Below are 24919 nucleotides of genomic sequence, written 5' to 3'. Positions count from 1 at the left end.
GGTGGTTAAGGATCCACGCTGAAAACTTCAATAAATTGCATAAATTATTGGCCCTTAAGTATCCCGCTGAATTAAAATATACTGTAAAAATATACACCAGCAAACATGGAAAGTAGCAGGTACAAAAGAAGTGACTGCTGTATCTGGAAAAATGCTTCAAAAGCACAATTTTTCATTGTTTTTATATTTTCTGAAACAGTTTTTATTGCACCGATAGAACATTCTCATTAATGATGGTTCTGAGTAAACTTTTTTGCCCCGCATACTGTACCGCTTCATTTTGGACAGAAGTGTGTCCTGCTTCTGTTCAGTTTAAACTGCAGCCCTGATGGCTGATGAACCCACCTGAGCTCTGGATCAAGGACGCCAGGTGAGCGGGACGGAGTTAAGCATTACTGTACTTTTACTCTGTCTTTTTGTTTACCTTCACTCGTTCCGCTGCTAGAACGCGTGCTGTAAAATACCCGAGGATCTAGGCATCGGCTGTCAACGGCAAGGAGCAACACGGCTTTCTAGGAAATGAGACGCCATCATCCTGTACTCATTCGACCGGTTCAGACTGTCAGTAAACCAGCTACTTTCTTCATGCATCCATCATCAGCAACCGCTTTTCCCATACAAGGTCATGGTGGTCTGGAGCCTATCCCAAGTCACACATACTCATTCAATCACTCACACACACACACACAGTGAGCTTGTGGGTGGTGCAAACCAAGGCAGGAGGCAGGAGCTGAGAGATTGACAGCTCTCACAGAGCCGCCACTCAGCGAATGATGATAGCTGGCTGGATGCGATCAGATCTAATGAGGAAGGACGGAATAAGAGGAGCAGGCCTGAGGACTCACTTGTTTTGGAGAAGAACTGGCTGGAAGGGTGGTGCTGGAGAAGGGGTTTCAGTCCTGTTTTTTGTTGGGTTCTTGCCTTTTGCCCAGAGGGGCTGTTTCAGTTCTTTTGGTTTATGATATAAACTCTTTTCAGTAGAAAAGTCCTGCTGTGGTCGCCTCTGTCCCGTGACCGGACACAACGGTAACAGTCATTTTGAGTCACCAATTCACCTGAAACACATCTTTAGCTGTGAAAAGAAACCAGAGCACCCAGAAGAAATGAGAACATGTAAACTCTATATATATATGTCCAAACATAGGAAATTTAAGGCACCAGCGCTACCTGCTGTGCCACCTAGTACCTTTATTCTGTCCCCTAAAGATTCTTGGACAATCATGACATGAAATACACACTCTGCGTGTGACTGCCCTACAGTGGACAGGCATCCTGTCCAGGGTGTATCCCGTGTGATTCCAGGAAAGGCTCTGGACCACTGTGACTGCGCGCTGGACAAGCAGTGACTGACAATGAATGAAAGAATTATTATTATCATTCTGTTGCTTATTAGGCAGTGCAACAAAAAATATAACATATAAGCAGCTAAAGCGCTGCTACACACGGAACTGGAGAGCTGCACAGCAGTTTCCTCCTGCAGTGCGTCCTGTCATTACAGCAGAGACATGTGCACTGCTATTCCCCCTTTATACCATGATTTGTACCCTTTCTGAGCGTGGCTCCTCTCCGCTCCACTCCTATTCTGCCTGTGGGAGAAAAGGGACTCTTGAGAGATGCGTCGCAGTCTCTGCTCCCTGCCACCTGAGCTTCGTTCATGAATCTTGTAATTTTTGTAGTAAATGTGCAGCTCTAGGCAGTGTAAGGGAGCTCTGCCAAACTGCTGCATCATGGGTATTACATCTCACTTTTACCACAGGCCCCTACAGAAGTTTTTTTTTTTTTTTTTTTAAATCTCCACACCAGTCTGTCACACATCACTCTGCATCGCACCCTGGCTCTCCCTCCCACCCTCCTTCCTGTTTTCTCTTGCACTTTCACAGTACAGTACTGAGATCGATATCACTTGCATCCATTATGCTCATCCATATTTATTCCTTCTTTGAATGTCCAAGCTAAAAATACATGTACAGAACTACTGCTCTGTATGCAGTACTTGCCACACACATGAAATGCAAATGGATGAGATGATAAATTAATATGACAAGATATGCCAAGTGAGCTGCTACAAAGTATAACAAAGTATGTCAATGGAGCAGTGTTTGTACACATTTAGGTGAGGCTGGAGAGGTATCGCGAGGGGTCGTACGCCTCCCACAGCTGCTCGAACTCCTGGATAAAACAGCGAACTAGATCGGGTTCCTCCGTTACCAGAACGTTCTCCCTGTTGCTCTGGAATGCTGTTATGGTCCAATTGAGCGAGCTGGCGATGACCAGCTGGCTGTCCACCACACAAAACTTGTGATGCACGTATGCTGCCCCATCTCATGCCGCACACAGGTTCCTGTGACATAGGAAGTAGGAGATGGGGCTGTGGGCGCTGGGGGCAGAAGATATCAAAATACCACACAGAGATACAGAGGTAAGAAGAGCAAACTGTGCTTCACTCTGCCCTTAGAAAGACTTTATCTTACTACACATTGTGTGTGTGTGTGTGTGCGTGTGTGTGTGTGTGTGTGTGTGTGTGTGTACCCTGCTACCACCGTCTTTCCCATCCTCCCAGGTAATGAGCGCCGTGTGTGCTGGGCATCTTCCCATTAGCGCTGATGCTGAAGCTTTAATTAGAAAGTGAGTTTTGGAAAGGGGACGCGATCCAACATCCCATCACTTTCTCCCTTTGTCAACGTCTGCATAATTTGGTTTACTGCTCCTTCTGCTTCCAGGGATCTGCCAGCAAAGGCTCCTTCATATGAATGGGGGGGTGTGAAGATGATTGGTACAGTACCCCGTCACACAACGTTCGGCCAGCGCGCACACAGTAACAGGGCAGCGACCCCGATGAGCGCTGCAAACAGCCGACTGTCAGTTTTCGCCCTCGTAACAAAAATGTCTCGTAATCTTCCAGGTGCCTCAAGCTGTAGAAACACTTACACCACAATACACCACTGAAACACATCATGCAGCGCAGTGCCGCACTGCCCCTCGAGAGAGATCGCACCCCCAAGAGCTTTACGTTGCATTTGAGGGACAGAACTGGGCTCTGATCCCACCGGTGCAGCACCTTCACGACGCACTGCGGGTGCCCTGCTGTGCAGAGCTCCGCAAAACACTTATTTTACTGTGGTAACTTCAGCCTTCGTCTCTCTTTCAGGGCCCGACTGAGGACTGACCCGGGACATCGCGCTTCACTCACCTGCTCTCCCACAATGAAAGCCACTCGCCACAGGGAGTCTATGGTTCGACTGTCAACTGCAAAAAGCTGCCCCCCCAACCCCCCACGTAGCGCACAGCTCTCAGCAGCACCATGCAAAAGAAATAACAGTAAGGTAAACAACAGAGGCAAAACCCGGTAATGATGAGAAGAGCAGCACAGCACCTGCCCTGCGGAGGGCGCCAATCTGGAAGCCACTGATGAAGACGTAGTTCTTGTTGGTGAGGATGCTCACGGCCACCCCCCACTCTGCAGTAGCAGCAGCACGGTGCTTCTGGTTCGAGAAGGCGAACACACACAGGTCGAGGGATGATGTAGCGGACAGAAGGTGCCGCATGAGTCTCGTGAAGGACGTCTCCAGGCCGTGCGGCAGAGAGCAGGGGCAGGACCTGCATGGAGGAGGATACAAGACAGCACTTGGGGGGGGGGTTTGGATCACAGCAGAGTGAACATTACAGCCAATGGTTCCACTCCAACAGCGCTGTGTCCAGTCCTGCTTCACCTCTTTATCACGGTATGTTCCCTCCTGTTGCCCTTCCTCTTCTTGTAGGCCGGTGTGGAGAGCAGAGTCCCTGGGGGGTAAAACGAGATCAAAGAGAGAAGATACAAAGCAGTCAATGTTCTTCCCATCGTAGTAACGCACTCAATTTCTGCTCGTAAGTGTGGCTCTCATCATGTGCATTTACCCACCACTAAAACAGTGAGCTGCTTGTGTAGTGGTTAGAACCGCTGCCTTTGAACCTAAAGGTCATGGGTTTGAATCCCCCCTCAGCTGGAGTACCCTTGAGCAAGGTACTTACCGTAAATTGCTTCAGTGAAATGACTCAGCTGTATAAACGGGTAAATAAGCGTAAGACACTGAACAGTGTAAGTTGCTGTGGAGAAAAGTGTCGCTCACATGTGAATTGACATTTTACAACAGCGCTACTCTGGTAACGTTCAGGACACTGGACACAGAACACACACAATGTACACAGTTTAAATACATGCTGCTCCAGCAAGCACAACACACACACTAATTGCAGCAAAGCATCCAAAGGCGTCGGCTACTGTTAGTACAAAGAAGGACAACTGGGCACAACGAGTGCGCGCACGTGTGTATGACTGAACACTCACGGACAGAGACGTGAATGTTCCAACTGCTCCGTGTTTACAGTGATAGCCATCACGAGACGCTCCCCGGGCGACGGCAAATAAGAGGGTGGAGCTGGGAACTTCTACACACCATCCGCCACTACACCTTAAACTGAACCAAAGCGCAGCTTGATGTGACTAATGAACACACAGTGACAAATGAGGGTACAGAGTACGACTGTCAGTGTATTGATGTCTGTGGGACACACACTTTTGTTACTTTCTAACCAGCTGAATCATCTAGGGATAACAAACCAACCAACGAATGTCAACAACCACTTATCCTGAGCGGGGTTGTGGTGAGCTGGAGCCTATCCCGGAGGCACAGGGCGCGGGGGTGGGGGAGTACACCCCAGATGGGATGCCAGTCCATTGCAGGGCACTCTAAGCAGAACTCGAACCCCAGACCTTCCACACAGCTGCCACCAGCCAAACCCCCTAAATCTAGGAATATTAATAATTAAAAAAAAAAACAAACAAGAGAAATGTAGGTCTGTTACAGAGGGAGGTCCGTTCTGGATGCAAACAGATGCTCAACGCAGGTGACGCTTGTGGGGGACATGACCATACATGAGCACTGAGCTACACCGACCTGGATGTGACCATACACATGACTATTGAGCAACACCAACCTGGAGTAGTAATTTGTGGTATTAATGCGCACAAATCTAAAGCAAGTTGCCAGTTCAGCGTGTTCAACGATGGATGTCCGAGTTCCGCCCCCTAGAGGTGGAAAGGTGCACATGCGTGTTAGACACGACTTCCATGTACAATAATAAAGTGTGTCGCACAAACATTTTCCTTCAAAACTTACCAATCATACGACTGGCTTTTATATTATACTTTTGCATTGACTTTGTTGTATATTTTCAAAAAAATATGGGAGGGAAAGAAAAAATGTAGTATTAACACTTCAAGTTGCTTGTTGGACAAGGGCATCAGCTAAATAAAGAATAATTTCCCAAAACCACTACAACGAGCATTTATTTTTCTGACCCCTTTTTTATCCAGGGCGTTTTGGAGTGTCACATATTTGTTTTTTGGCCAAGCCAAGGCTTGGGAAATCCTCATGGAGACCCGGAAAAAGCAAACCCGGGTACTGTCGGACTCTTACCAGCTAAAACCCCAGCCCGACTGGACAAAATTTCGACTGTATCAGGCGCGGGCGGCACGCAAAAAGTTGGTTGAGCCTCTCTTCCTTCCGGTGATGACCTCCCAAAGGGTTTAGATCATTGCCATCATTAGTCTTTGATATGCTTTTGTGCCGTCTTATCTTTCATCCTGTTCCTGGTTGTTCTTTGGTTAAAAGTGTCCACCGTTACAACACTTCCCTCCAAAGCTTTGACTCCGAGAAAGTATACGTTCTCCTTTGTTAAGTCAGCCTCTCCATTTAGGAGGTCAATGCTCTTTTTGCTTAACGCACCTCTCCAATCGAACACAAGTGCTCCTACATGCACCTCCAGTTTGTCGTTTTGATCTGTGGTCTTCCATATTTAGTCCTTTTCTCATTGTAGGCCTTGGTCAAGGTGTCACCTAAGTTGGCATCTGCTGTTATAGTTGCATCTATGGTAAACAGTTGTTTGGTGTTATAGCAAATTAAATCAGGAATTCTGGTACCTTCACTGGTTTTTAATCTCGGTTCCTGGATGACCTGGTATCCCCTTGCAGTAATGAGATCCGTCAGCATCTTATTAGCCTTGTTGTGTCTTGCAACCCATTTGTCATGCACTCTACTGGAGGATTGCATGATATGGCCAAGGCTCTCTGTGGCGTTACAGCCCTCGCTGCATTTAGGTACTTGTCCCCAGCCTCGTAGACTTCTTTCTTTTGTCTTGGACAGGTTGCCTCTTATCTTTATAGCTTTGATGTAGTTTGATGTAGATAATAAGGTTGTCCTGTCTCCAACCCAGAAGCTGGCAACAGAGGGCATTGGTTTGTGTTTTTAAGGCCTATACTATCCCGACTGGTGTGTAGTTCTTCTGCCCAGTAGCTCCTGTAGAATGCTTTTTTGTCTATGATAATCCCCCCTCGCTTCATTAACTGCACGTCCTTTTCTAGCTGAGAGGTAAATCTGTTTGTATTAGTGATGTTATAAGCGTCCTCTTCCAGGATCCTCGTCAGGTTCAGCATTCTACTGTGTCTGAGGTATGGGACCTGTGTTCGCTGGTTAGGCACACCTAGTCCCCCATCCATGATGTTACTGTGGAAGAATCCTTTTGGGGTGTCGTGGGGTAGCCTCAGCGCAGCTCTTGTAAAGCCTCTGATGATGTCCAGTTTGTTTAATGTCTTCACAGTGACTCTTATGAGCACCAGTTGATACTGGACTCTGGGTACTACGTAGTTTCTTAGCAGGAACATTGTCTGTTGTGGTTTTAACAGGGCTTTCTTCATGTTATGCAACATGATGTTTAGGGCCTCTTGATTTGAGGATTGCCTACCTTGGGTACTGTAGCAAAGAAGCGTCGGCAGAGACAAGGAGAGTTCATGAGAAAAGGGGGCTTTTATTCAGGGTCGTGCGGGGAAGCAGACAGAGGGGGGAACGGGGGGACAGGGAACGGGTAGATCATGGGGGAACTCGATGTGTGGGGTTGCGGTCGGGGTCGGTGTTGTGGTCAGGATCGCTGATGTCTTGGAGCCATTTCCGTCGTCGGCTCCTCAGTCTCTCTCCCTCTCACTGGCCGGAACAAGGAAAGAAATAGAGGCGTTAATTAGTTTCAGCTGCTGCTGGCCCGTCCCTGGCTCCGCCCCCTCTTCAGACTGCTCCAGCGTGCTACAAGCACTAAAATGTATCCCTAAGTATTTGTAGGTGCCCATGATGTCTATAGCTGGTACCTGGTCCTGCCCTATGCATGCTAAAGTCTTCGGGCTGCAATGCCAAGTTTTATTCCTTGGATTTCCAATGATCCTGGCACATTTTTGGCATTTGGTGTTAAGTCGGAGAGCGCCAAGCATTCTAGCAGTGTGTTAAGTTGTTTCCGAAGTCCCATCTCTGTGCCTGCTATGAGTTTCATATCATCCGCGAAGGCCAATGCTTTAACTTATAGTTTTTTAGCCTGTAACCACGTTAAGGCGGTGGACCTTCTCGATTGATTCGTCTAACACGCAGTTAAACAACAGGGGACTTAGCGGCTCACCTTGTCTAACTCCGTTTGCTATCCGGATCTTTTGACCAAGAAGCTCAGCTGTTCCAGACGAGTAGTATTGTTGTAAGTACCAGCAAATATATTCTGGTACTCCTGCAGCTATGGCACCTCTAATTATGGACTCATGGGCTACGGAGTCAAATGCTTTTCGTAGGTCAATGAAACAAATCGCTAGGTCTTGGTAAGTCTTCTTGGCATCATCTATGATGGTGCTAATGATCATAATATTAGCATTGCAGCCATCTGTGTTGGGAAAACCCTTTGGTACCATGTTCAGTTGTATGTATGTGGACATATGCCTTGCTAAAATTTTATGGTACAATCTACCCAGCACATCCCCTACAGAAATAGGTCTAAATTCTATCGCATCCCTTGGTGTCGATGTTTTCGGGATCAATGTTGTCCTGCTAAGTTTAAAATTTTCAGGAACTGCCCCCGACACTAGTATTCCATTGAACAGTAGGCACAGGTTGTAAACATTTATGGCTCTAATCGATTTATTAAGTAGTCCGTCTGGGCCAGGAGCCTTGTTGTAACATAGGCTCTTGAGCATTGCTCCTACCTCTTCTACGGTGGTAGGGTTCAGCATATCGTAGTATGCTGTTCCTAATTTCACCGGGGGCCTTGGGTCATTGGTTTTACTTTCCCCTAGTACTCCTCTCCAGTATCTAAGTTTGTCTTTGCCCGATACTGTGGTGACCATCTCCTTATCCCATTCGCCTGGTAGGATAAGGTCTGTAGTCTTCTTCCTGTTCTTCTTATACAGATTTTGGATTCTTGCATATTGAATACACCTGAGGACTCTTCTAGTTGTTGTTACATCTGTGCCTTTCTCCTTGTTCGATTTCCCTATTGATGGATCCATCTTCCTCCTCTCGTCTCCTTTACGTTTCCTTGGGGGCAGCAGGGTATCGAGCAGCTGTTTGATACATCGGTCGACATCCTTAGCTGTTTCTTCTATATCCAATATGGATATGTGCCTATGTAAAGATTGAAAAGCAGGACTTAGATTATCATGTGGTATTGAATTTCACACCCATTGTGCTATCATTTTCAGCTTGTTTTCTTCCGGGTGTTGCCGGCGGACATGGAGCAACCGTCTGGCCTTGGACTTTAAAGATCTGGCAGCACATTGTTAGAATTCGTATAAAGATGAATCGGGTGTTTTTCCCATGGTTCCTTCAGTCTTGCCAGAGGACAAGACTTGTTCACATTTTACAGTTCTGGGAATCGTGAAGGTTACCTCTAGAGAATGATTAGTCCTCTGGATGTGCAGAGCCCCTGTTAGCCTATGGCACATGGTGCATGGTTGCCCGACTCTCTACCACAAGGAGGTGGGGGTTGACTAAGAGAGTCAGCTAAATAAAGAATAATTTCCCAAAACCACTACAACGAGCATTTATTTTTCTTATCCCTTTTTTATTCAGGGCATTTTTGAGTGTCACATAGGAACTTTACCGGGACTTCCACTTATCGCAAGGTATTCTTACTCATTCAAAGTAAAGACCTACACACCCAGGAGTACATCTGTAAGATAAGGGTTCAAACCTGAGACCTATGTAATATCTTCACATATTTTAGTATTTTTTAAACGTTTAAATCTTCATCTATTCACCTTCAGTAAAACGAGCTGCAAAACCGCGCTGAAGTGCGATACTAACACACATCCAATAGCACGATTCACCCTAACTTTACCGCCATGTGCAACTCGAACGAGCCACACTGAAACTGTCATCCAATCATATCAAGGATATTGCTACAACCAACCAGGATCAACCTACTTGGTTTGCCAGGTGATAGTTGAAGGGTCATTTCGAGGCTTCTATCCAATCACGTTGAAGGTTGTGGTACAACATCCGGGTACGAGGTCATTTGAGTCATGCTGCACTGCTTCGTGTTTTGTTGAGCGGGTAGATAAGTATCAGATTTATGAAGCGGTTTTGTAAAAGATTTTATTTAGTGGCGGACCTGCGTTTGCGTTTCTGAATCTTCGCGCGCCCTTCCGGTTGTGTCATTTACCAAAAGTGTAAGTTACAAGCTCCTGTTTGGTTACTGTTAGTTACCCAGTAGGGTAGTTTCGGCAAAAGCTAGTAGGTGGCTAAGAGCTCGCAGTCCCAGCCAGGCATCGCTTTCTTACGCGAATTCCCGTTGTGAGGAGATTACTCATGAGTCATGGCCAAAATAATCAGTTCCCCAAGTTAATCATGTCACCTCACCAGGAAATGGTATTACACGGCAAGAACACCAGCATGATTGTATTTCTTAGAGGACTGTGTTCTAATCATCATATCTTTCTTTTTTCAGTGGTTCGTTATCATTTACATTTTTTTTTTCCCAGTTTAGCTGATGCTTTTCTCCATCATTTACAATGTGTGTTAATCCGTTTGCTATTGTTTACCCATTTATACACAGCCAGGTGTTTTTACTGCAGCAATGTAGAGGTAACGGTGCTCAAGGGTACTACAGCTGGAGGTGGGATTCGAACCTGCAACCTTTGGGTCAGAAGTAGCTCTAACCAGTATGCTACCGGCTGCCCGTACGTATTAGTACCTGCTGCTTGTCCGGTGCTGGGTCCTGGAGGTCCAGAGTCTATCCGGGAAGAAGCAGGATCGAGGCAGGGTGCATCTTCTCCGATGTGTACATGGAGGCTATGCCGTTAGGGCACTGTGTTACATACCTAACGAATGTCTGATCCCCACACCATGTGTAGTACCCTGAAGGCACTTACCCCAAATTGCCCACCCAGCTGTGCAACGTGTAGGTAATGTTGTGAGTTGCTTGGAGAAAGGTCTCAGCTAAATCAAGTAATAATAGTACTGAGTGTGCTGTTTCTGTTGCGATGCTAGATTTACCGCAAGCAATTGTTGCGACTGTGTCGGATTGTCAGTGTGATGGAATTTGGTTTTGTTTTCAGCGTGTTACTAATACGCTTGAATTAGTCAGGTTGACACCACTGATGCAACAACACCAATACTTCTGTCACTAAACACCTGGTAAGAGTGTCTGGTCCCAGTCGTACAGTAAAATGCCAGTGTTTAAAGAATTCTCTTTGTGTAAGCTGTTGTGACAATTTTTTTGTTGTAAAGGACACCATTACCTGAGCCCTGGCTGTGTTTTATTGTTGTTCTGCAGAGAACATGGGTCGCCGCAAATCGAAGAGAAAGCCACCTCCAAAGAAGAAGCTGACGGGCAACCTGGACACACAGTTCACGTGCCCCTTCTGCAACCACGAGAAATCCTGCGATGTGAAAATGTACCAGGACACGAGTATAATCCTCACCTATGTGGTGTTCGCTGTTCCGGGAATGTCCTACATTTCTGACATATTTACCTGTGTGTTTGCTTCCCCAGGGAACGCAGCAGGAACACGGGCATCATCTCCTGCACGGTATGTCTAGAGGAGTTCCAGACTCCCATCACCTGTATCCTTCTTCAGCCAAGAAACTTTGTCTGGATACTTGTGCTGGCCTCTTTGGTTTTCAGATCCATCGGTTTATCATCAATAATCACTTGTCCTGATTCAGGGTCTGCATGATCTGGAGCCTATCGTGGAGGCATATGGTGTGAGGCAAGATAGTCCCTGCAGGGGACATCAGTCTATCACAGGGGAGTTACATACTCTTTCTTTCACACATACATGTGTACATGTACACACACTAACCCAGTATGGGAAATTTAGAGTCATCAATCCACCTGAGTCACAAGTGGTGAGAACTGGAGACCTCACGCAAAGCCCTTGCTCAGTGAGGCACCAGTGCTACCTGCTACAGTACTGTGCTGACCCCACTTTGACATTTTTTGGTATTATACAAGTGCAGGTAGAACCGCGTGCTGTGTTTGAACTTTGATTTGTTAGACTATGAAAAGTTAGTGTCTAACTTGCTTAGCCATAATAGACATGGCTCAGCACTTCTTACTAGTGCTGGAAACTTGTTCTATCAGTGGAGCTGGTTGCAGTAATTACTTATCTTTTCAAGAATCATTGATGTGGGATATGAAGTAGTACTTTTAGATCAGCCAGAAAAGTTCCCGCAAAAATTTGAAGGTTGTATGCTAGAATAGGTAACACAATTTCGATCACAGCTTTTGGCTTAAACTCTTTGGCAAATTTAAAAATAACCTGGTGGGCATTTCATAAAGCACTTCCATCTTAGTTATGGGGTATTTAAAAATGAGTCTGTAGTTAAGTAGTGGTACAGTGTATAATGCAGGTATTCCAGAGTGGTTCAGCTGTATGAGGTTCATATCTGACTGAGAGTTTGCATGTTCTCCACATATTCAGTCCAGCGACATCAGGATTGATGCAGTGGTTAACCACAGCTGTACCCTCCTCTATAATGAAGACCATGAGAGTAGTCACTGAGAGTTGAATTTTTGATAGCACTAACCTTTATAGTTCAAGAATACTGAAGGTGCATGTGACTTACTCAGTGAGTCTGGGGTTGCTGTTGCTGTAGTTACTCTGATAGAATTGTTAAGTATACTGACAATATTGTTCACCAGTTTTGATCCTGAGAAGTTGTTTCCTTAATATTCCTCCTCAGATCTTTCAGAACCAGTAGATGTCTATAGTGACTGGATAGATGCTTGTGAAGCAGCGAATCAGTAGCGACTCCTACAACAGGGCTGTTAGACTCACAGTCCAGACGGACTGGATCCAGCTCTGCTTAATCCACCAGTAGGTTAGAAACGGACTTCACTGGGTTCGGTTAAGGTGGTAAGATGATTCTATCAAGTAGTTGTAGTCTGATCAAAACAAAAATCCTATGGGAGTGGACCCTTTGATTCTGTGAGTTGAATAGTCCTGTTCTACTGCAAAGTAGGTCATCAGAAGGATATGGTCTATAAAATTGATGTTACTCAGTGTGGAGTGATGTTCACACTGCAAACAAGAAATGTGAAAAAATGATGGATGTGAAAAGGTTTTTTGTGCAAAAAAAAATTTCACACAGAATTAAGACATAGTTGCCAAAATGTGGCAGTTTTCGGGATAAGACCACAGTCCTTCAGCATCCTCCTTTTGTCATAGTAACTCTTCCTGGTTTGGACTTTGGAGACAAATAAAGGTTTGGTTTATCTTTAATAATTTGGCTGTCACAGTAGAAATAATTTTTAATGAACTTCAACATTTGAATCTCCTGATTTTTTTTTTTTTTTTTTTTCCTTGGATGCTTCTCTATATAAAAGGTGCATATGTTTCACATCTGAAAGTACGCCTATGGTGAAGCTTATCGTGTTCAGCCCTTTCCGCTGAAGCTTTTGTGTTCTACTTTCAAAGCTCACTAAGGAACCCAAACCACTTCGCATTGCTTTTAAAAGGACATCTTTTCCTACAAATATTCTTTCCAACCTTTTGTAATAAAGCAAACTGTGTGGGGAGCAGAACTGAAGTGGTACATGTCATTTAAGAAAAGTGTCAATTATAAACTTTATTTTGGGACTTAAACTTCTGCAAGGAATTCATTGTTGAGTGTAACGTGTCAGTCTTGACACATGTCCCTCGATCTTGTATACAAGAAAGGGAAGCCAATACAAAGGCATTTCCTCAGCTTTTAGCTAGAGGGCCTCATTGCATATTCTTGTAATATTTTGTGAATGAATTCTGGTTATGTCACTGCTTACATACTCATGGTTTCTTGTTAGTCCAGTTTCTTCTTGTATGATCTTTTGGCCTGTACCATCAAATTGTCCAGCTGACTAAGAATGCCCCCAGGGTGGTGGAATAAACTTCTCATCACCGCAGTGCTTCACTAGCCTGCTGTCTTCAGGAAGGGTACAGTGAAGGTACAGTAGTTGCTTTATTGTGTATATTTTGTAATAAAAGTAAAATTTAATGTGTACACTACTTTTGTAGCACTTGCTTTAATAGATGCTCAGTTATTTATTAGCAGTTGCTATATTAAACTTTGAATTTGTCACTTGGGAGAAAAGGCATCTGACAAATCAGTAAATGTGAAAAGGTTATACCTGTTCAAATACAAAGGCAGGTTAATTGTTTAACATGGCCCATTGTGTCTCTTTTAAAGAAAAAAAAAGGAAACATTGGAAAAGTTTTCTATTCATTAAACAGCTACTCAACTTTTTATTTTATTCAGTCAATTTCCAGCTGCAAAGGTGAAGGCTACATACATACAGTAGACCATTTATCCTTTATTCCACTTTCTACCACAGACATTCCTTAGTATCACATGAACAGTAGGTGAGGATGGGCAGTCACATGGTACACTTGCTGCACACTTCAACACACTTGGGGTAGCTGCTACCTTGAGAACCAGGATTCTAAGATGTGTAGGTTTAAATCCTGCCTGCTGCTGTAGTACCCTTATGTAAGGTACTTGCCCTTAATTACTCCAGTAAAAATTACTCGGCTGTATCAATAACTGCAGGTAGCTTAAAATTGTAAGTCACTTTCGAGAAGTGTCCACTGACTGTATAAATATGAAGCAGAAAGGCCACGGGAGAACAGTGCTCTGCAGGCTTCTTCGCTATTTTTCTAGGGTTCTATATCACCACCTTACATGGCCTTCAGCTTCATAGTCCGTATTTAAGGAAGGACTATGAACGTTCCTCCGACTTTCCCAACAAACTTGCCTGTTCACTATAGTCAGTATCGTAAAAACAGCATGCGGGAAGCTTATTCTGCACACAAATAGAATTTTAAATGCAAAACTCTCTTACAGAAATTACTTCAGTTGAATTAACTTTCGCCATCCACTTTTGTTGTACCAATATTTATGTAGAAACAAATCCAAAATGGTACATTTCTGCAATGCTCTAAATATCTTCTCAAAGATTTACCTTATTAAACATAGTTTGTGTGATACAGAATCTGCTTAACATAAAGCAAAACATTGAATTAAAAAGGCTTGTCATAAAAATTTGTATAAAATGACTGGCTGCAAGTGATGTTATACTGCCCAGTTAATGTTACATTAACTGTTAAAAAAAAAAAAAAAAAAAAAAAAACACACAACAACAGCATGGGGGGGAGCAAAGAAATATATTGCACTGTGAAAAAACAGAAACTAAAACATTTTGAAAACAGAAATTTTAGACACTGACAAAGGGATCTGCTTGATCCTCCAAACTCCAGGCTGGCAGACAATGACCAGGTCCCTTCAACTTATGTGCTCCATCTCCACTGTAAATTCACTGTGACCATGAACCCCCAGTGCCAAAAGGCTGCGGCTCTTCCCTCCAAAATGTCAGTCCATTTTTACACAGACGTCAATCATCAAAAGAGGAAGCCATGGAGAAACTTGCAGCCTGGACAAAATGAGCCATTTTTATATACATTTACCTGGCAGTTGCCCATTGCCTTTAGGAGGAAAGAACAAAAAAAAAAAAAGTGTCTTTGGTATCAAAACTGATAATGTATAATACATATAAATAAAGCACTGCAGTAAATAGGCATTGCAGTAAATAGACTGAGTGATGACATTCTTTGTAGGCTGTAGTTGTAATATAAAAATTGTGGAATGGAGGGATGGATGTAAGGGGAGGGAATTTAAAAAGTTCTTTGACAAAATATTTCAGGTGACAACAGCAGACAGAAACTTGAGGGAAGAATTTTGAAACGACTAAGAAACAATCAACACAAACACAGGACAGCAAGAGTGACAGTTGACAGACGTTTGGGAGGATCTCACAGGTTCTCGTCTTTCCTAGTAGTTGTCGTAGCCATCGTAAGCGTACATCTCCCCGTCCTCCCCGTTGTTAATATAGCCATCAGGACTCATGCAGTACTTGCTGTCATAGATCTGGCGCGGGAGACCGTAAACGGTCATGCCTGTCTGTGACGCCACCTTGTTGGTGCCCATCTGCAGGGACACTGTGGACATGTCGCATGGCTCTAGGTCCACCTTCTTGTCAAAGATCTGTCTCTTCGTGCCAGGAGCGGTCATGCCCGACTTGGAAGGGGAGAAATGACACATGCGCACACTGTCACACTTCAAAAACTAAAAGACATGTTTGCTTAATTTCTGTACATCTGTCCCAGCACAGGTGATACACAGAGAGCCTATGGGAACCCATGAGCACTACACAGTGCACTGATTTTTACAAATTTTGTTGAGAGATATGTGTTGAAACTTTCCTCACAGAGACCAAAAGAAGGTTGCCAAGGCCTTGTTTGTTTGATCAGGACTGAACAGAATCATGGAAAGGTTTTGGGCTTAAAGCAGTAAAATTAAAAGTGAGGACAAAACTACTGAATTTCATCACAGGTCAGATGAGGAATTCCCTGCACATCAACACCAGTGCAGAAAGACCTGGGCTAGCAGTAAATGGTTTTCTTTTATAAAGTGACCAATATGCTTCAAGTTTGCTACAGTAAAAAGAAAATGCTCTCACTTGACTGGCCCCTTTATTGGTGCCCATCTGCAGGCTAATGGTTGACTGGTCCACAGGCTTATCCATGCCCGTCTTGGGATCATAGAGGTGACGTCTTGTGCCATATGATGTCATGCCTTTCTGGCTGGCAAACTTGTTGGTCCCCATCTGAAATGAGCAGTTTAAAATTTACTAAATTAAAGCAGTAGATTGTGATCTCAAGCTATAATGTCTGTAATTTAGAAGTATGCATTTCTTAACCATGCAATAAACAATACTAATAGTCTTTGAAAATTTCTCTATATCTGACAACAGATGGCAGTATTTGCCAGTCCATCTGGGTTGAAAGAAGGAAACCACATTGTCAACTTACAGAAAAAAATTGGGGAAACCAAAAAAAATTGCATTATGGTAAGCTAAAATTAATATTTACTCATCACCCACAAACTGGAAAGAGCTTTAAACGTGAAAGGTTTTGCATCTAATTTTGGAAAGCATCTTAAAATGCCTAATAGTCTGTGTAAGAAATTCTGAAAACTAGAAGGGGCTAGGAACCTCATTGCTTCCTGATCATTGGTGATGACTTTAATGGGAGCTGAAACTATAACTATGTTTACATCTTGCAATCTAAGTGCGATACATGGATTTGAAAAGTATCGAAAAGTTTTAGTTGCTTGTTTTAGCTTAATGGAAAATATGACATTCATATCAAATACCTGTGTTGCAGGAACCACAGGTGAAAGAATAAAAGGGCAATCTCACTACTCTTTTCTATCCAGGCTGGAAAGGTTATCTGTGGTGCAGTCTATAATTTCTAAAAGTGGCCACTGTGTGATGATGCTTTGTTTCAAACCCATCGCTGTATGCATGCTACACGAAACAGCATAACAGTGCCACGCAGTGGCCAGTCTTAGAACTTACTGTGTACCATATATTAAAGCACCATTAGTGTTATATCTGTTCCTATCACTAAAATGTTAGTTTACTTCAGATTTATTCCATTTAATCATAAATTTTAAATAACATAAAGTCAAGAGTACTTCTTTAAAGGGTAACAGACCATCATAATAGAAGCGAGTTTAACAGGTCTTGAAACAATCAGACAAAGCCATGCGGAGACACGGCAGGACAATGTTTTTTTTTCCAAACCTGCAGCCCAATAATATTACGGCCCTCTTTCATCTTCTGTGGGTTGAAGCGCCTCTGCTGTTTCTCAGCGTACTTCACCCCGATGTCATACTTTGTGTGGAACCCTTTAGTCTTCGCCTACAGAGGAAGGTGGGGAAGTTCAAGCACACGAGATGCATTTTCAGGTCCAAACCCCAACGAGTCAGTATGGACTCAAGGCCCAAGTGGCTTCGTGATGCAGATGAACAGTTTCATTCCTTGTTTAAGAGTACCTTGGATCATTCAGTTTACTACACAGAAACAAACATTTTTAGAACAAAACTCCCATATTTCAAATGTATTCAAAGTCATTTTGTTCTCCTTTCCCTGAGCAGATTAATTAAGATTAAACACTGTCATACAGAAAATACAAAATACCGTAACTATGCCAAAACATAAGTTACAAATTCAAATTCTACCAAGATACTTCATTGATATACTGTGTACATCAGTCAACCCAGCGCTTACCAGTCCAGCCAAAGTGATGAGTGTGCTCTGAACTTGGGTGTGGTTGATGTTCTCAAACAGATCGTTTGCTTCAAAGATATCATGAGGCTTCAGCCCATAGTCTGTAATGGCTCTGACGAAATTGCCAATATTTTCCAGCTGAAAATACAATAAATAGCTTCAAACTAGAGGAGATCACCAAAATGAATTTCAAGAAGTGTAAGTGGCACAGCCAGCTATTTAGACTGGAAATATATTATACACAGGAACAAGCAACAGCTCCAGAAGCATTTTCCTCACGTGCACATAATGTGAAGCAAAACCTTTTATGTTCTGGATTTTCATCAGATGAAATATAAACGGCAATGCTGCTGGTGCCATAGATTTGAAATCCTGGCTCGGTTTTATGTGTTCAGGATCTGCTCTGTAACTTTGTTATTTCAAACAGTGTAAGGTTCACAACAATGAAGCACAAAAGCCAAAAAGTCAGCAGAGTTTCTAATCATTTTCCCCAGGAAGCCAACTGCACGCACGCACACAAGGATGAACCCAATTTAACTAATCGTCAGTGACATGGAATGTAAATGTATACGTAATCCCTGCCAACAACAAGAATTAAGAGTCGGCAGCAGCACAGACGGAAATCTTACAAGAGCTACGGTCTTAAAAGGACACGCTGGGTGTTTATGTCACTTGATTGTTTCGGATGGCACTTCCTTGTTGAGACTGGGTATGGTTACCTGGTGCCAATTCTGTGCGGAGTTGTTGATCTTCTTCACAGATCCAGGCTGGAGCTTGTTGATCAGTCTACCACATCAAACAGAACAAAAATACATGCAGGATATAGCACACACGTACCAGCAAGAAGGACCTTTCTGATGTATTTAACTATCAACCATTGAGTGTAGCTGACTGTTGTGATGTCACTGCCAGTGACTGACATCTTCTGGGATCGCGGACAAAGATGTGCCAAGTTGCCACTTTTTGGCACGTCTTTGTCCGCAATCCCAGATGTTGTCGGCCGCAGTGTATCCTTTTTTGGGTAATAGGGTCTGACAGTCCTGGAGAAAATCCTCTGTCCTTTACTTACGGAGTTTCTAACATCTTCTCCAAAACTTGCAGCATATTATTAAGTCAAATATATTACCTTGTATGGCAAATGCGGACGGAAACAACCAAGTGTAGCGGAGGATCGTAGCATAACCCATAAGGACTTTACTGAGTCAATCACTTACCTTTTCCACTTGGTCTTTTGCTGAGTGGGCAACACCTCACTAGTTCCAGAGAACAAACTCAAAATCTGGCTTTGACAAGTGAACAGCTAATCACTCACTCGCACAGGATGACTCCATCCTTCAGACGCTCCATGAAGTTGTCCGGGATGCTGTGACCCGTGACTTCCAGGATCCAGAGTCGTAGTTCCTCCTCCTTCTGCGGGTCGTACTTCTGGGCCAGCTGAGGGGAGAGGCCACTTTTCACAGCGGAACTGACATGGTTACATTTCTGTTGATTTCTGCAGTCGCACTGAGGGAGACTCCGGCTGGAACCTCCTACACTGCATTGACTGGCAGTGATTACAATTTGAAGAGTATTTAGGAGAAGCCGTATGAAAATATGTGGTGACTTTACTGTTTCTGCAAAACCTGGCATCTTTTTTTTTTTTTTAGCATTTTCTGTATCTCTTCATAGAAACCACCCAATATACTTCTGTAGTGCCAGCAGTTAGAAGCCTTCATTGTTTAGGCCAATATCCACTGCTAATGTGTGTGCAGATGAAGACCTGCTCTTGGGCTTGTTCAGTTAGGTGTGCAAGGAAACTCCTTAGTTCAGTCTAATATAGTTAATCATTTCACATGGTCTTCCGTTCAGGGACGATGCTGACGGAAGACCTTCATACCAAGATCATACCAAAGATCTTAGAATCAGAGTAAAAACACAAATGTATATTATAGCCAGAAAGCCAGTGTGTCCTGTTTTGGATCCACAAGCTTCAGGAGACTGATGCTGCTCTGTGATGGTATCAGTTCCTGTGAAATGCATCTACAGAGGTATGACCCATTGCTTTTACTACTCCATTTACCACCACGCTACTTGGCATGACTAAGAGCTCTGCAGAAGACAAAGAACGAACCCTACTGGTAAAGACACATTCGTGAAAATACTCATTTTGAACCTGGGGGTTCATTAACATTTAATATGCAGGGAAACTACACAAATTAGAGAAACCCATTCATTGTCAAAAAAAGCTCAAGAAGCACAATATCTCAGAAAGACTGAAGACTTCCAACCTGTGCCCTGCAGCCTGAACATGAGAACTTTCCATACATGTGCTTGTTTATTTGCAGACCCCAAGTAATACATTAACTGTGACTCTATGTAAGTGACCTCCTTTTTGCATTAAACTCAGCTCCAGGTTTCTGTACAATGAGAAACCACGACAATAGCTCAATGACAATATATACTTGTTTTACACACAGCAGGCTTATTATTCAGTACAACTGCACTTACAGTCCTTTTACTGTCAGAAGTGGGATTTTACACACACAGACACACGCTGAAATCACTCATCCCCAGCGGGGTTGCAACAAACCGGAGCCTAACCCGGCAACACTGGGCGCAAGGCCGGAGGAGGAGGGGACACACCCAGGACGGGATGTCAGTCTGTCGCTAGGTGCCCCAAGCAGGACTCAAACCCCAGACCTGCCAGAGAGCAGGACCCAGCCAAACCTGCTGCGCCACCATACCAACTGGGGTTTTATTTAATGCCAATTATGTCTCATGCTATATCACAACTGAAAAGGCATCTTCAGTGCAATAATAGTAATAACCATCATGATACCTGACACTTTTCCTCCAAAGTGATGCAAATTGTTAAGCTACTTACAATCATTTACCTATTCATATAGCAGGCTAATTTTTAAACACGACACCACATCACAGACGACATTGCTTTGTAGAGCGAAAGACATATAGTCACACCTTATGATACAACCATTTGAATGACAGTTCAACTTTATGGGATTTATACTATATAGATTTCATATAATATATATATGTGTAGTATATGGATGTATGGACGATTTATAACCCTACAGGATATTTGTTTCTCAAGGACAGATTTTGCACACGTCCCAAATGCTGAGCAACACAAGACATTTACATGTAGTCATGTAGCAAAGCAATTTCCATATCACTGGACTGTGGGAAGAAACCCACTCGAACATGGTGAGAACATGCACACTTCAGACACAAGGAGCAGGGATCGAACATATGTCCGATCACACATCTCAGATGCTGTGAAACACCCTGTCAACCTGTTTGGTGAATTCATTTTTAACATTTTCATTGATTCCTTTTGTCTTTACTGATCTTTTTTTTTACATTAAATTAATGCATTAACACAGAGTATCATATATACTGTATGTATTATCAGCCTAAAGTCTGCTGTACATAAGAGCTATGAAAGAGCTGAACAAGAGCAGGTAAACAGCCATACAGTGTTACAGAGCAATTAATTAAGGGAAACAACCTTGTCATGATAACTATAATGGTAATTACAGGAATAATTGGGCCCATTTTTATAGAAATTGGAGATATTTAAGTCTAAATGGGTGCTAGTATACATTTACATTTCTATTTATTTAACAGATGCTTTTCTACAAAGTGACTTCCAATGGATACTATGTAGTGTTATTAGCCTGCACACCTTATTCACCAAGGTGACTTACACTGCTAGATACACTACTTACAGAGTCACTCATCAATACAGCATAGTTTTAGGGCTCAGGAACACCATTGTTTACCATTGAAAGTAAAGGTAATTACCTTTGAGTTATGAGAATTAATCTCATGACGGGTTTCTCAGGAAACTATCACTTTCACTAGGTGTAGTAGGCATCTAGGACCCAAATTGTCAAAGTGTCTTCATCCTTGATGTGTCCTGCCTTGTGCTTCCTGGACAGACTCCAGATTTGCAAGACTCTGCTTGGACAAGTGGGTATTCATTATGAATTAACTAACAAATTAAAATAATTCATGAAAGTATAGCCAAAAAGGGAAGCTAGAAATAATATTTTTGTTAGAAATAGCATAAAATATGTTGGTGTTCTAATTATGAGCCATAAAAATACCTTTAAATTTTATTTTAAATAACTTCAGGTTACAGGTTTTTCATCCAGGACAAAAAAAAAAAAAAAAAAAAAATTATTCCGTGAGAAAAAGTGGTAATTTGATCCCCCTCACAATGGGAATTGGCCTAACTGATGGGTTTCCAGAACAAATTTAACCCCATTATGTGAGGAACAGGTATACTCATGTGATGAAAGTGCCAGTCATTTTTTGGAAAAAGGCAGCTCCTAAATTACCATAGTGTACACAAAAGAGAAGACATAACAAGGGAAACCATGCGAAATTTCAGTGAGGATTCCCACCTATTCCCATTCTGGCTGATGGGAAGAACACCACCATATTTCACATTCCAAGACGGTAGTCTACTTCTCAATCTCTTCCTCCCCCTTGTCCTTTAAATATTCCCTCATTTGCCCAACAGAAAGAGAGAAGGACCAGCCAACACAAACAAGTACTGCAGACCAGTGGCCTTAAAACACACCAAACTTGGGAGAAACTGCTCATTCACACCATTCCTATCTGTGGTATGGGCTTTGTGAAGTCTGTCCTTTTACAGCTGGCTGGACCGTTTGGCAGGAAACGCCTACGGCCTGCACACGCTCCCCGCCAGACACGCCAGCAGGCGGCTGCGCTCTGCGTTCGTATTCCTACTTTTCTTTCCTTGGCCTTGACACTGTTTCCGAGTCTCACTTTCACCGGATGCGAGCTACAATGGCTCAGGCGATGAGATTACCATCCTCTAGGCGTTCATCATACTGTCGCTGTCAGTTCTGGGGTCGCAAGAAATTCTGGAGGAGCAGTAAACTCTGGACCAGCTGATACAGTTAGAATAGAGTGCATCCAGGCCACTTCCTCTTCGAACCTTTGCCATCTGGCCGGCGCTACAGAGCACTGAGCACCAGGACAGGCCAGGCACAAGAAAAGTTTCTTTCCTCAGGCCATCTACCTCATGAACAGCTAAATCCCCCCTAGAGAATAAACCAGTGCAATACACAATGCTATTTATATTTATAATTATATCTATTTATCACATTTACTCACATTCCCTTGCACTTGTATAGAACATACATATTATGTCTAGTGACTATTTTTTGTATATTGTGTACTTTATACATTTTTCATCCTTTATTCACATATTCTATCTTCTCATCTGTGTCTTGTTACCGTCATTCTGTCTGTGCTGTGGAAGTTTCTGTCACCAAGACAAATTCTTTGTATGTGTGAACATACTTGGCAATAAAGCTCGTTCCGTTCCGTTCCACAAAACTACACTGAAAATGTAGGGCAAGAAGAGCAGTATCACGTGAAAGTAATGACATGAGAGAAAAGAAACGACAGCAAAAACAGAGGAGTTAGAAAAACATAAGCAATCAGTATCATTCTGGCCACAGTTCACAAGGTTACTACGATATTACACTGCATAAATGTTGCCATTTATTACTGTCGTACTGCCTAATGAATCACTACACTAAAAAAACAAAAGAAAAAAATTAAACCAGTATATCGTGTAAAGGCACATGCAATTATATTTAGCACCGCTAACCGATACAGTTCACTTCTAACTATAGTGAGCGATGTGCAGTTTCTGTATACAGCACTTGTCAGTTTCATCCAGAGATGGGCCAACTTAACAACAGCATTTAATAACATCACTTATTATGTGGTTTTACAGTAAATGTTAAACAAAACTGCACAAATGACATCAGAGGTCAAAGTCTACCTGTCTACCCGTGTCTCCAGGACCACGGCATGTGGTCCACAGTGCACATAGCAACAACTGAGGTCCAGTGTGATCCAGACATGTTCACTGCTTCGCTGTCTATCGAAGAGAAGAACACACACACACACACACACACACACACACAAACACAGAGTCTAAACCGCTTGTCCCATACGGGGTCGCGGGGGAGCCGGAGCCTAACCCGGCAACACAGAGCGTAAGGCCGGAGGGGGAGGGGACACACCCAGGACGGGACACCAATCCGTCGCAAGGCACCCCAAGCGGGACTCGAACCCCAGACCCACCGGAGAGGAGGACTCGGTCCAACCCACTGCACCCCCCCCAAGAGAAGAACAACACTGACCAACCCAGCTAGTACTGCCCCCTCTCCCCCCTTACTTGAAAGGAAAACTTCTTAATTGTGGCAGGCTGACACTGACAGCTCCTAATGCACCATTTCATCCTCAGATGTTGCTCTTTTGCTGCTTCTGTCTATCAAAACTTTGTCCTCCATTTAAATAAATAAATAAATAAATAAATAAATAACGCACACACTAAATAAATAAATAAATAAATAAATAAATGCCACACACACAATAAATAAATAAATTACATACAGTAGAGTAAGAGATGTAAAGAGGACAATGAAACAACACAGACAGACACCGCTACACATCTCGCCGACTGACTGACGGTGACGCGCTGCAGAGAGTGCTGTTGTGACAGAGTAAAACCTGGTTCTACCTTGTTCTTGACCTCAGCTGACAGCCCGAACGTTGGTCCCTTGCTAAAGTGGCTGCTCATTCTGGCTCCTAACAACTCTCGGTCGATACAGGTGCAAATGAAAAAGGTGTTCTTTCCTTGAACGTGCGAACGCGTACGTCGCTGTGCTCGCGGGCAACTCGGTGTCGCCCCTCAGAATTTCTTTAAAACTCTCACCGCGTGAGCGTGCTCAGTGCACGCTGTGATTGGTCATGTCAGCCAGCCAATCGGGACGAGGTCGCGCTCTCTTCGTGACGTCATCTGGATGGCGTCGAGGGAAATGGAATTGTGGTACTCAGTTGTAATTTATGTGAGCACAACTTTTCTTTTTTTTAATATGTTTCAGTTCGGCACTTTCTGTAATATTCACTCCCAGAAAACAATTGTGCTTGTTTTTATTGATTAGTGTCAAATTTAAAGTAGTGGCTAAAGAATTTAAATGATAATATATTACAATATGACTGGGGATAATTATACAGGTACATAAACAAGTTCCTCACATAAAAGGGTAAATTATTTCTAGTATTTAGCAGTCATTCATATTAACCGCTTGTCCTTGCCAGAGTCGCAGCAGTGCAGAGCCTATTCCGGAGTCACTGGGCTCAGGGCTTGAGATATATGCCCTGGATGGGACGCCAGTCCATCGCAGGGTAGCCACACACACACAGGGCAATTTATAGTGTTCAATTTACCTGAACTCTGTTTTTGGACAGTGGGAGGAAACCAGAGCAGCCTGAAGAAACCCACGCAGACACCAGCAGAACATGCACACACAGATTGGGTCGGATTCGGACTGCACTACCCGCTACGCCACCACGCTGCCCGTCGTTCTTTCTTTTTGGAAAAGTCACCAATAATAAATTTGAATACAAAAATCAC

General features: G+C 43.4%; 2 protein-coding genes and 1 pseudogene across 3 annotated transcripts; 1 reads left to right on the top strand and 2 right to left on the bottom strand.

The window, feature by feature from the left end:
• Window positions 1–2109: 2109 nt before the first annotated feature.
• On the bottom strand, window positions 2110–6089 carry LOC108939881 (mitochondrial cardiolipin hydrolase-like; annotated as a pseudogene).
• A 3255-nt stretch (window positions 6090–9344) lies between these two features.
• On the top strand, window positions 9345–12949 carry LOC108939943 (transcription elongation factor 1 homolog). Of its 2 annotated transcripts, none has more exons than XM_018761636.2 (4): window positions 9345–9511; window positions 10618–10738; window positions 10837–10907; window positions 12030–12949. In XM_018761636.2, exons 2-4 carry the CDS (start codon window positions 10623–10625, stop codon window positions 12092–12094), a joined length of 252 nt encoding a protein of 83 aa, XP_018617152.1. In that variant the 5' UTR covers window positions 9345–9511; window positions 10618–10622; the 3' UTR covers window positions 12095–12949. The 2 variants fall into 2 exon arrangements, with proteins under 2 accessions (XP_018617152.1, XP_018617153.1); XM_018761637.2 differs by lacking the exon at window positions 9345–9511 and adding an exon at window positions 9958–10478.
• An 882-nt stretch (window positions 12950–13831) lies between these two features.
• On the bottom strand, window positions 13832–24209 carry LOC108939817 (calponin-1-like). Its single transcript, XM_018761447.2, has 7 exons — window positions 24023–24209; window positions 18764–18885; window positions 18171–18237; window positions 17452–17589; window positions 16966–17082; window positions 15838–15984; window positions 13832–15395 (listed from the first exon to the last, which is right to left on the bottom strand). The coding sequence occupies exons 1-7, from the start codon at window positions 24080–24082 to the stop codon at window positions 15150–15152; spliced, it is 897 nt and encodes a 298-aa protein (XP_018616963.1). The 5' UTR covers window positions 24083–24209; the 3' UTR covers window positions 13832–15149.
• Window positions 24210–24919: the final 710 nt, after the last annotated feature.

The sequence above is a fragment of the Scleropages formosus genome, chromosome 20 (genome assembly GCF_900964775.1).
Source record: "Scleropages formosus chromosome 20, fSclFor1.1, whole genome shotgun sequence".
Taxonomy (NCBI): Eukaryota; Metazoa; Chordata; class Actinopteri; order Osteoglossiformes; family Osteoglossidae; genus Scleropages; species Scleropages formosus.
The sequence above is the reverse complement of the archived record's forward strand: the minus strand, read 5'-3'. Positions and strand labels throughout refer to the sequence as shown.